This window comes from Suncus etruscus, chromosome 17 (genome assembly GCF_024139225.1).
Source record: "Suncus etruscus isolate mSunEtr1 chromosome 17, mSunEtr1.pri.cur, whole genome shotgun sequence".
NCBI lineage: Eukaryota > Metazoa > Chordata > Mammalia > Eulipotyphla > Soricidae > Suncus > Suncus etruscus.
This window is the reverse complement of record NC_064864.1, coordinates 40,166,687-40,179,515: the sequence shown is the minus strand read 5'-3', so window position 1 is coordinate 40,179,515 and position 12,829 is coordinate 40,166,687. Positions and strand designations below refer to the sequence as shown.

Here is a 12,829-nt window from a genome sequence, read left to right as displayed (position 1 = left end):
CGATTTCTGAGCACAAAGGCAGGAATAACTCCTGGGCATTGTCAGGTGTGGCCCAAAATTAAAACAAACAAACAAACAAACAAAAGGATTTAAAGACCCATGGAAAGAAGTTGAAAGCTCTGCCTTTCCCTTGGCATTGTGAGCCTGTTACCGTAAATATGCGGTTGCAGTTGTTTAAAGTGGTCCTTCTCTGACAAGCATACTGGGAGATGTAGTTTTCAGCAGGTGATATAGTCTTCTGGGATCCTGCATTTGGGTCATCTGAATGATCTCTTATCACCTATACATGTCCAAAAACATCTATTTTACAACAATTAATATTTAACTAATAGATATGTATGAAAAAAGTAGAGGCAAGTTACCTTTAGAAAGAGCATAAAATGACCAGAAACTCAAATATCATGTTATATGCATCACTAATGTGAAATTTTTATAATCAAAAAGTATTGTTTTGCAATAAGAAAAAAAATAAATATCATTTTCTTTTCCAGAAATTTAGGAAGTTATGCCCAAATTATTTCAGGTTTTTTTTTTTTTGCACTATTACTAAGTGATTTGAAATGAAAAGTCAAGTTTATTATGTTCTTTTGAAAGATCATGAATGTCAAAAAGAGAAATCCTCCCTTTACTTCTAGAGCATCAAAGCTCAGGGTTTGTGAAATACTTTTTGATAGAGTTGTTTTTAATTTTAGCTACTACATGGGACTGGAAAGATAGGACAACAGGCAGGGTGCTTGCCTTTTATGTGACAATGTTCAATCCCCAGTTTGATCCTCATCAGGAGCTATGAGAAAACTTGAATACAGATAAATGTGACCAAGAGCAGGAACAAAATAATCTAGCTACTATTTATTCAGTGCCACATGTGTAAAGTGTTTTTGTCTGTATGTTATTCAAGTCCTTATATATTATCTTAAAAATAGGCATTACATGGGGCTGGAGCGGTGGTGCAAGCAGTAGGGTGTTTGCCTTGCATGCTCTAACCTAGGACGAACTGTGGCTCAATCTCGCAGCATCACATATGGTTTTCCAAGCCAGGAGCTATTTCTGAGTGCATAGCAAGGAGTAACCTCTGAGCATCACTGAGTGTGGTCCAAAAACAAAAAACAAAACAGGGGCCTAAGAGGTGGCGCTAGAGGTAAGGCATCTGCCTTGCAAGCGCTAGCCAAGGAAGGACCGCAGTTCGATCCCCGGCGTCCCATATGGTCCCCCCAAGCCAGGGGCAATTTCTGAGCGCTTAGCCAGGAGTAACCCCTGAGCATCAAACGGGTATGCCCCCCCAAAGAAAACAAAAACAAACAAACAAAAGGCATTACCTGACCTGATAGAAGAAAAAATTAAAGCTCACAGAAATGAATTTGCCAATGCATCACAGAGAGTCAGGAGAGATCTTGGAACTTATTTTATTTATCTATTTTGGATTTTGGGTAAAAATCACATGTGTTAGTAACCAGAGGATAAGGATCAAAGGTAAGGATAAAAAACAGGCCTCCTGCATGCCTGTTGCATTCCAGCCCTATGTGCTTAGGGTTTATATCTCAGGCCTGATGACTCTATAACCCAATTCTTGGCCTCCAAGAATAAGCAGTGAAAACTCCAACTGTGATACTTACAGTAAGCCGATGCTTTTCTGTCATCTCTACTGGCTTTCCTGCCCTCATGCAGTCTATCAGCCAGGAGACATCGAGGAGCTCTAGCTGTGAGCTGACTTTTATGTTCTGGAAGTGAAGCCATTCCAAAATATCAGAACCAGAGTTGTTTTCTGCTACCAGGTGAGTGACAGATTCACTGCAAAATGAAAGGCAAAGTGATTGGCTGAAGAGGAATTCAAACTTAGGAGCTCACTTTTTTTCCTCACTTTTGGAGCTCATCCTCTGGTGGAGAAATTTGAAAGTTTTGTTTGTGCCATACCTGGTGATGCTCAGGGGTGGCTCCTGGCTCGTGCTCAGGAATTACTCCTGGCAGGCTCAGGGGACCATATGGGATAATTGGAATTGAAGCTGGGTCAACCACATGCAAGGCAAATGCCCTAACTGCTGTACTATCACTCGGGCTCCCAATGGAGAAATTTGAACTAGACCTGACCACAACATGGATAGTTTAGGCCTTTCTACCAGGGAACTCTCTATTTTAATTGGTATAGCAACCTCAGATAAAAGCAAATTTAAGGAAACATTAGTATGATTCAGGTGTTTATGGAAGATGGAAGATAAAGTAGTTCTGAAAGTAGTACCTTCTGCACATGGCTGTAGTGGTTTCCCCCCCCCCCCCTGTGAAGAGGAGCTTCCAGGCAGTGCTCAGATGGCAGGGGGGCCACAGGATCATCAGTCAACCAGGCCAGGGAGTTCAATGCTATGGATCTTAAATCCCAAGACCACCAGGTTCTCCTATCGATGAATGGGGGCTTCCATAGCCCCACCTGACCACCTACATATAGGCTTTGAACTTGGGTCAGAGCATGTTAAACCTGTGCCCTGATCTCAGAATTATTTCCCCAGCCCACATTTTATTTTTATTTTATTGTATTTGGGGAGTAACAAGATAGTTACAAGATAGTTTTATTGAAATAAATTAGAAAAAAAAGTTAAGGTAGAGAGAAACATGGGTTTCTCCATATAAGAAAAAGCAGAGAGAGAGAGAGAGAGAGAGAGAGAGAGAGAGAGAGAGAGAGAGAGAGAGAGAGAGAGAGAGAGAGAGAGATAGATATGTTCACCACGGGCTTGAGGGAGCAAGCCTCACATTTCATTTTTATTATAGGGGTCTTAATGAGCAACTTATTTGACTGTGCTTGACCCACAGTTAGAAAAAATTTTATGTCTCACCCAAAATAGAAATAGATGCAGATATAGATTTTCTATGAACAGACCATTGATCTCAGGGCCCATTAGTAGGTGGAGGATGAGCTGCCTGTGGGAATGTGTTTATATTCTGTGTTGTAAGATGAGGTGATATTTTCCCCCTGGTAACTAAGGAGATATAACCATGTTTTCACACTAAGTACTTTATATGTCAGACAATGTCCATGTAATTTCTTAGTTGGTTTTATGATATTCATATTTCAGAAAGGAGAATATAACAGAGACATTAGTTGACAGTCTTAACGGTAACTTGTACATAGCTGAGAAATTATATTTATCCCTTTTGACTTTCCTGGATCAAATGTTATTTATAATTTTTAAAAAGTCTTTCTAGAATTATGCCACTAGAACCAATGATTTTTGAGATTTTTTTTAGCTCAAATCGTCTACAAATCTGGGAAATTATAAAATAAAACATCAGGCGAAAGCATAGAAGAGGAAGTATAGGATCACTTCCTTTTTCTTGTCTTACTCCACTTCCCCTTTTACCTCTCCTGTTTTGATTGACTGTTGGATTCAGTCAATATTCCTTGGTTCCCTGTTATTTTCATGACATTGTTTCTTTGTGGTGTGGTCCTGGGTTCGTTGTTCTAATGGAAAAGGAGTGCAGGGGGCATAAACATAAAAGAAGAAAAGGGAAGTTTAGTACTATATTAAAGCAGGTGGTTAATGACTTCTTATGTCGGATGATGCCCAAAGCATAGAAAGATCTGTAGCTGGTGTTTGGAGAGGATAAATATTTGTTATGAGCTGGAAAAGACAGCAAGACTCTTGGGAAGAGCTTGGATTTGTATCGAGTCTTGAGGAATGAGAATAAGGCTCTTGGGAGTCAGAGTGCCTTTAAAAGAAAAGATTTTGAGGTCAGAGGGAGGGTGGAGAGTGGCCAGATTGGAATCACATATGCTGATGGTGGGCATAGCTGTAGACATGGTGAGGTGGGAAGGGCAACTGCTATTCCCCTTCCCTTACTTCCTGTTTTGCTCAGCTGTAGAGACAGACCTGCTTCCTGTTTTGTTTACCAGGAGGATAGAGGGGGAGATATTTGACTGGAGGATTGGGAGAGGATTCAGCCAAGAGAGATGGCTGGGAGAAACAAGTTTAGATGTCAGGGTAGCTGAAAAGAGCCTGCTTAAAAGGTTAAAAGCTTAGGAGCCATACATGGTGGCTAGGGCCTTAATAAAGTTCATGTCTCCTGAAACCTGACTGTCTGTGGATGTGGATAATTTCCTTGCTGCCACCCTGAGACCACTGGTTGGAGGGGGTTGGAGGCATGTGGCCCAGGCTAGCAGAGAAAGACCATTCCATCCATCCATCCATCCATCCATCTCACCATCATTCATCACCATCAAGGACTTTATAATTAATATGCTTTTCTACAGGCAACCATGTGAGAAAATGTGATATGATAGAAGAGGGTTGGATTTCTTTGAGTCGTGGGAGCCAGAGAAGACCAGAGTGAATAGGACATTGGTAGTGTGAGTGTATTATTTTTTAACTTTTTGTTTTGTTTTGTTTTTGGGTCACACCCTATGAGGCTCAGGAGTTACTCCTGGATATGCACTCAGAAATCACTCCTGGCATGGGGGACCATATGGGACACCAGGGGATCAAATTGTGGTCCTTTCTAGGCTAGCACAGGCAAGACAGATGCCTTACTGCTTGCACCATCGCTCCGGCCCCATTTTTTAACATTTTATTTAAAATATTTAATACTTTTTTAAGCACCGTAGTTACAAAATTGTTGATAATTGAGTTTCAGTCATACAGTGTACACTACAGTTCACCGGTGTACATTTCCTGCCATCAATGCCCCAGTTTCCCTCTCACTCTCTCCTACCCTCCCCCCTGCCTGTCTCTGGTATTATTTTTGTTTGTTTGTTTTTTTGTTTTTCGGGCCACACCCATTTTATGCTCAGGGGTTACTCCTGGCTAAGCGCTCAGAAATTGCCCCTGGCTTGGGGAAACACCACGGTCTTTCCTTGGCTAGCTCTTGCAAGGCAGACACCTTACCTCTAGCGCCACCTCGCCGGCCCCCTCTGGTATTATTTTAAAAGACAAATTTGGTACACACAATGATACAGGAGGAGAGTGATAGGTTGAAGATTGGCTTAGGAGAATGAAGTGATAAAACAAGGTGAGGTGAATTTAATCACATATTTGGTCCCATCACATTATAAAGGAGGCCAGAGGAGACACGTTTATGGTTGACATAGTGTTAGTTCACCTAAAAGGTAGCATGGGAAGCAGAGCCAATTTGCCCCCTTAGCTATTACAGAGATGTAATAGGACCTTGGGTAAAAATTGAGATCTAAGAAGTTGTGCCTCTTTAAGAGAAAGAATAGGGGGAGAATGAAGGTTTGTTCCAGAATCTTTAAGAATGCTGGAGAGCCCATAAAAATATCTGGCTGGCAGATAGAATTCGATAGTGATACTAGGAAGAATGTGTGTACTGGAGATCAGAGCCAATGCATCTAGATGGCAGGGTGTGCTGAAATAAATCCCAGAAAACCTACATTTTACAGGGGCTGCTTCCCTCTACTTTTATAAGAACCCAAAACTTTAGCATAAAGTTCTTGAAAATTTGTTTAAGTGGAATCTTTAAAGTTGCTCCTTAAAGGACAATAATAGGATCTAGGTTTATATGAAACTGCTAGTACAAATGTATTTATTTTTCTGGAAGAAAACTTTATAGTTTTACAATATTTATTACAGGAGTTGTCATAAACAAGGTTTGATTTACAGTTCATAAGGAGAAGAGCATGCAGAGGAGGATTCCACTTCCATCTTTTGGCCTTAATATCCATTCTCACCTCTGCTCATACACACCTGGGACTCCCACAGTAGTGTGGGGTGGTTTGAAATCCCCACTGTTGGATAAAAACTGCATGCATTTAGTATAGAATTAATTCTAGAATGTGATTAAAAGACTATATAGCTTCTCAAGGAAAAAAAATTTTTTTTGTTCTTTGAGTCACACCTGGCAGTGCTCAGGGGTTACTCCTGGCTTTGTGCTCAGAAATCACTCCTGGCTCAGGGGACCATATGGGATGCTGGTATTAGAACCACCATCCTTCTGCACCTAAGGCAAAAGCCTTACCACTGTGCTATCTCTCTGGTCCCTCAAGGAAAATTTTAATTTAAACATCTAAACTCACCCAGGTCCAGTAGTGTCACTTATGACACAAACTGTTGGTAATTCTGACATAGTTTATTCTACTTTTTTTTTTTGAGTGCAGAAAGACTATTGCAAGATGCAACAGCTTCAAAAAGTTAGCAAGTTTACTATATCTTAGGATATTGGGGATCAGAAATTGAGGCAACTCAAGTGGGTGAACTTTTGTTTCCTATAGCACCCAATGATGAAAGAAGTGCTGACATCCATGACTCAAGTCTGAAACCTTCATGATGATGGTGGGAAGACTAGGATCATCTGAAGCTATCGATCAATAATCCCTCTTCCAGAGAGCCTCTGAACCTAAGAAATTTCATCACCCAGATGCAAAAGTCACTTTTTATTACTCCCCTCCCCCAACTTTCTGCCTTGCTCACCTTGAGAGGCAGACATGCCCACATTTGGGAGGAGTCTGTGGTTGCTATTAAAGGGGTTGCCTCAGGGGCAGTGGGGAGGATTGAGAAAGGATCAGTAGAAGATGGAGGAAGAGGCAGGTTAGAGGGAGAAGAAACGGTTGAGATGGCAGGGCAGCTAAAGAAAGCATGCTTAGAAGGTTAGCCTAGGTGGCTAGGATCTATTATTGATAAAGCTTCATGTCTCCTGAAACCTGACTGCCTGTGGATCATTTCCTTGCCACCACCCTGAGACCTGCCGGCTGGTAGGAGTTGGCGCCTGGGCCAGGTATGCAGAGAAAGGCCTCTCCATTCATCTCACCATCATCCACCTCCATCCAGGACTCAAAAATTAATATGTATTTCAACAACTTTTCTTGTCCCTTCTTTATTGAAGCAACCATGAGGGCTCCCAATGCAAGGGAAGGAAAATAACCCCTTATCGCCCTATCCATGGGAGTGGCCTTACTTTATTATTATTTCTTTAATTTAATTTTATTGAAAACAATTGTGATTTACAAAGTCCTTCGTAGTTGTATTTCAGACATACAATGGATCAAGGTCAATTCCATCACCAGTGTTCTCTTCCCTCCATCAATGTTCCCAAGTGCATCCCATACCACCTCCCCTGCTCCCCCGCTACCAGCCTGCCAGTATAACAGGCCCATTTTAAGTTTAGATTTTTTTTTTTTTTTGGTTTTTGGGCCACACCCAGTAACGCTCAGGGGTTACTCCTGGCTATGTGCTCAGAAGTTGCTCCTGGCTTGGGGGACCATATGGGACACCGGGGGATCGAACCGCGGTCCGTCCAAGGTTAGAGCAGGCAAGGCAGGCACCTTACCTTTAGCGCCACCGCCCGGCCCCAAGTTTAGATTTTTAAAGTCTGAGTCTCTTGATTCCACTGTTGTTGCCTTTGGCTTGCATATTTAGTTCTGTCCTTTTTTTAACACCACCAATACACCTGAGACCACTTGACCCCTGGCCTCCATCCATCCTTTTATATTTGTGTTTCTCTCCTCCACTCAGTTTCTTTCCTTCTTTTCACTGTACCCTGGGGCCCAGGATGTTCAAGACAGCTTCCATTTAGATCATTGCGTTTCTTCATGCAATTATTATAAATACCATATGTATGTGATATCATTATGTATTCATCCTTCTTCTGGCTTACTTCATTTAACATAATATTTTCCAGTTCCATCCATGTTATTGTAAATTGCATGACTGCATCACTCTCTATAGCTATGTAATATTTTGTTGTATATATGTGCACATCTTCGTGATACACTCATCTGCTGTTGAACAGCTAGGTGGATTCCATCTTTTAATGATTGTACTAAATGCTATGATAATAGGTGTGCATATGTACTTTTGAAGGTTCATATCAAACAATGCAAAGAAAGCATTTGACAAAATCCAACACCCTTTCGTGATTAAAACCTTCAGCAAAATATGTGTGAAAAGAACCTTCCTCAAGATAGTAACTGCTATCTATAAAAAGCCCACAGCCAACATTATTCTTAATGGCTAAAAACTGAAAGCATTTCCACTAGGGTCAGGTACCAGGTCAGTATATCCACTATTTCCTCTATTATTCAACATAGCATTAGAAGTTCTAGCAATAACAATAAGACAAGAGAAGGAAATCAAAGGAACCCAACTGAAAAAGAGAAAATCAAACTATCTCTATTTGAAGATGACAAGATGATACACATCAAAGACCCTGAAGAGTCTACAGGAAAGCTCCTAGAAACACTAAACCAATACAGCAAAGTGGCCAGCTACAAAGTCAATATACAAATAATAACTCAGAGAAGAGATCAGAGTCTATCCCATTTAAAATAGTGTTCAAAGCTATCAAATATCTAAGCATCAACTTAACAAGAGAGGCAAGAGACCTATACCATGAAGAAGAAAACCTAAGGAAATGGAAGAACATTCCATGTTCATGGATTATTAGAATCAACATAATCAAAATGACCATTTTACCTAAACTATTATATGGATTCACTCCCTATTTAAATTTAGACAACATTCTTCAAGGACTTAATCTATTATAAAGTTTGTGTGGAACCATAAAAGACCTAAGATAGCCAAATGCATATTGAAAAACAAGAAACTGGGAGGCATCTCATTACCTTTTTGAAGCTTTACTACAAATCCATAGTGATCAAAATAGCATGGTATTGGAACAAAGACAAACCTGCAGACCAATGGGTCAAAATAGAATATCCAGTGACAAAACCCAAAGTATATGAGCAATTAATCTTTGATAAAGGAGCCAAGAACTTGAAATGAAATCAAGATGGTAACTTCAACAAATGGTAATGGAACAATTGGATACCACGTGTAAAAAATTAAAGATCATTCCATAGCTCACACCTTACATAAAAGTCAATTCAAAGTGGATTAAAGACCTTGAAAATGGAAAAGAATCTATATAACTCATTGAGGAAAACATAAGCAGAACACTCCAAGACTTAAACTTCAAAGAAGTCTTCGATGATAGGATGTAAATGGCAAGGACTAAGCATCAAATCTGAATAAATGGGACTACATCAAACCAAAAAGTTTCTGTATGGCAAAAGAAGTATGGGTTAAAATTAGAAGACAGCTAACTGAATGGGAGAAAAATTTTGCATTCAACATTCAACGCATCAGATAAAGGGTTGATTTCTAGCATATGCAAAGTACTCCAAAAGTTAACTCCACAAAATTAAAAAAAAAAAAACCATCAAAATGAGGAGAGGAAACAAGCAGACCCTTCTCTGAAGAAGGCAACAGATTGTCAACAGATACATGAGAAAAATATTTATAATCACTTATCACTAGGGAAATCCAAATCAAGACAACAATGAGATATCATCTTACACCAGGGAGGATGGCACATATCAGAAATAATAGGAACAATCTCTAATGGCAGGGATGTGATGAGAAAGGAACTCTCATCCACTGCTGGTGGGAATGCTACTTGGTCCAACTCCTATGGAAAACATTATGGAGATTTATCAGTAAACTCAAAATTGAGCTGCCATATTAACCACAAATATCTCTTTTGGGTATCTATTCCTAGGAAAGAAAAACATTCATCCTGGGGCCGGAGAGATAGCATGGAGGTAGAGCGTTTGCCTTTCATGCAGAATCCTGGCATCCCATTAGTCCCCCGAAACTGCCAGGAGCGATTTCTGAGCCTGAAGCCAGGAGTAACCCCTGAATGCTGCCAGGTGTGACCCAAAAACCAAAAAAAAAAAAAGGAAAAGAAAAACATTCATTCAAAAGGATGTATGTACACCACTATTCTTTGAAGCAATCAATACAATAGCCAAGGCGTGGATGTCAACAACAGATGAGTAGATCATAAAGAGGTGATTAATATATATAGTGGAATACTGCATAACTGTAAGGAATTATAAAATCATGCCATTTACAACAGCATGTATGGAACTGGACTTACTTTAAGTTAAGCAAGCTTAGGAACTCTACTTAAAGAAAGTCTCCTATGGGGAGGCCCCTCTTGAATTGCCACATGTGGGACTTTGGACTCCGTAGATGTCTCCCAAGGGGGTAATCATTTCTTTGTACTTTTGGTAGACAGAGCAAAGCAATTTTAAAGTGCCTGCATTTCTTTTTTTTTAAATTATTTCAGACCTATGGTTATATTCCTTAGACAAAGCTAAATTACTTTTTAAGAATTCATCTCAGGAATAACTAAAAGAAAGGTATGACTATAATAACACAAGTGACAGAAGATAATCTAAGAGCCGTGAATGCAATATTCAGATAACCCTGAGTTATAGAATTAACTTTCTAAATCTCATTTATTATTCTCTTCTCCTCTTATATCAGTATCTCTATTCTTCTGTCTGTCTTTCTTCTTCTTCTTCTTCTTCTTCTTCTTCTTCTTCTTCTTCTTCTTCTTCTTCTTCTTCTTCTTCTTCTTCTTCTTCTTCTTCTTCTTCTTTTCTTCTTCTTCTTTTTGGTTTTTGGGTCACACCTGGCAGCGCTCAGGGGTTACTCTTGGCTCTATGCTCAGAAATCGCCGCTGGCAGACACAGTGGACCATATGGAATGCTGGAATTCAAACCACCGTCCTTCTATATGAAAGGGAAACGCCTTACCTCTATGCTATCTCTCTAGCTCCTGTCTTTCTTTTTCTATTTGACACTGTTCCTAAGTCTAATGAGAACAACTTTCAAGGAAAAAAGAGACAGTCATTTTTTTGGGTCAGCCTGGCCTCACTCTGACTTTCTGGGCCCTCCTGTGCTTATCCTACAATTAAAAGGTCTTTCTGGGTCAGAGAGGTAGTATGGACTATATACTTGCCTTATGTGCAGCTCACCTAGGTTCAAATTTTAAGCCTTCATATGGTCTCCCAAGTGTTGCCAGGACTTGTCTCTCCTAAGCACAAAGCCAGGAACAGCTTCTGAGCACCGCTAGGTGTGACCCAAAACCAAAAAAAAATTCTAAATTTTTTAGAAATAAAAGGTCTTTCCTTGAAAATATCAATCCTGATTCTTCCCATATGATGGATTTATATTTTTATAAATAATAGTTTTAAATAATTATTTACAGTAAACTGAGCTACTTAGTTTTATTTGGTTGTTTTGGGGGAACAACTGGAAATGCTCAGGGCCTACTCCTAGCTCTGCTCTCAGGAATTACTCTTGGTAGTGCTTGAGAGACCATATGGGTGCTAGGGATCAATCCTGGGTCAGTTGCTTATAAAACAAGCTCCCTACCTACCTGCTCTAGACTTTCACTCTTTCAGACTTCCTAAAACTAAAAAAATCCAAGCAGTTTAATTCAGTTTTACCCTGTACTCATACTAAAATCGGTAAGGACAGTTCTTAGTTTCCTGCTCTAAAATACTTAAGACAGCCACATTTTTTAATTTTGTTTGTCATAGTTTAGTTCTTGTACTTACAGTGTTGTTGTTGTCTCTATGGTTTATATATATATAAACCTTTATATCACTATATATATCACACCTTTATATATCACCTATATATCACACCTATATATCACTGATGTGTCGAAGACCCCTGCTCTCATCATTTTCTCCTATCTGCCTCCTATCTGCCTCTTCTTACTGTCTCCTTAGATTTCTTTCCGTCCCTTTCCTCTTCACTCCTCTATAATCAAGGGCTTAGGTAAATATAGATATCCTCTCTTTGATATTTTATATTCCCATGTCCTTTTATTCTATATGCTACAGATAAATGAGATCCTCTGGCATTTGTCCCTTCTGACTCACTTCACTGGACATGTTATCCTCCATTTTCATCCATGTTGCGGAAAATTGTGTGATTTTATTAAGGAACCTTCTTTTTATTGAAAGCTTTGTGATTTTCAAAGTTATTCGTAGTTGAGTTTTAGACATATAATGTTTCAGTACTAATACCACCATCAGTATCAAACTCCCTCTACCAATGTTCCCATTGTCCATCCCATGCTACCACCCTGCATCTCAGTCTGCCATCATAACAGGTATCTCTTTAAGTTTGGTTGATAAAGTTTGGGTCTCATGATTTCATCATTATTGACTCTGGCTTATATATTTAGTTCTGTACTTCCTTAACACCACCTATGCACCTGAGTCCCCTTGGTCCCATCCCCTGTTTAAGGAACCTCCTTTTGAATGGTAGACAGTAATAAGAGAATTTTAGGAACGTGGTCTTTTTTATATATAATTTATTTAAAAACCGTGATAACAAACATAATTATAGTTGGGTTTCAGTCATAACAAGAACACCCCCCTTCACCTTGCAACCTTCTCATCACCAATGCCTCCATCTCTTCCCTCCCCAACACACCGTGTATTCGAGACAGGCTCTCTACATCTCTCACTCACTGACATTGTTATGATAGCTCTCAGCATAGTTATTTCTCTAACTGCACTCACCACTTTTTGTGGTGAGCTTCATATCTTGAGCTGGTCCTTCCGGTCCTCATCTCTGGGAATTATTTCAATGTCTTTAATTTTTCTTAAAACCCATGATGAGTGAAATTATTCTCTCTCTCTCTGACTAATCTCACTCAGCATAATAGATTCCATGTACATCTATGTGTAGGAAAAATTTTATGACTTCATCTTTTCTGACAGCTGCATAATATTCCATTGTGTATATGTACCACAGTTGCTTTAGCCATTCATCTGTTGATGGGCATCTTGGATGTCTTCAGAGTCTGGCTATTGCAAAAAGTGCTTCAATGAATATAGGTGTGAGGAAGGGATTTTTGTATTGGGCTTTTGTGTTCCTAAGGGTGTATCCCTAGGAGTTGTATAGCTGGGTCATATGGGAGCTGAATTTCCAGTTTTTTTGAGGAATCTCCATATTGTCTTCCATAAAGACTGGACTAGACAGCATTCCCACCAGCAGTGAATAAGAGTTCCTTTCTCCCACATTATG

The 12,829-nt window shown here is 39.7% G+C and overlaps 1 protein-coding gene across 1 annotated transcript in view; it reads right to left on the bottom strand.

Annotated features, from left to right (window-relative positions):
* DNTT (DNA nucleotidylexotransferase) overlaps positions 1–12,829 on the bottom strand; it is a 38,637-nt gene that overhangs the window by 20,556 nt on the left and 5,252 nt on the right. The window contains exons 2-3 of the mRNA XM_049790404.1: positions 1,614–1,788; positions 152–280 (exon numbers count right to left, since the gene is read on the bottom strand). Of these exons, the coding sequence (XP_049646361.1) occupies positions 152–280; positions 1,614–1,788 (304 nt within the window). The remainder of the gene's footprint in view (positions 1–151; positions 281–1,613; positions 1,789–12,829) is intronic.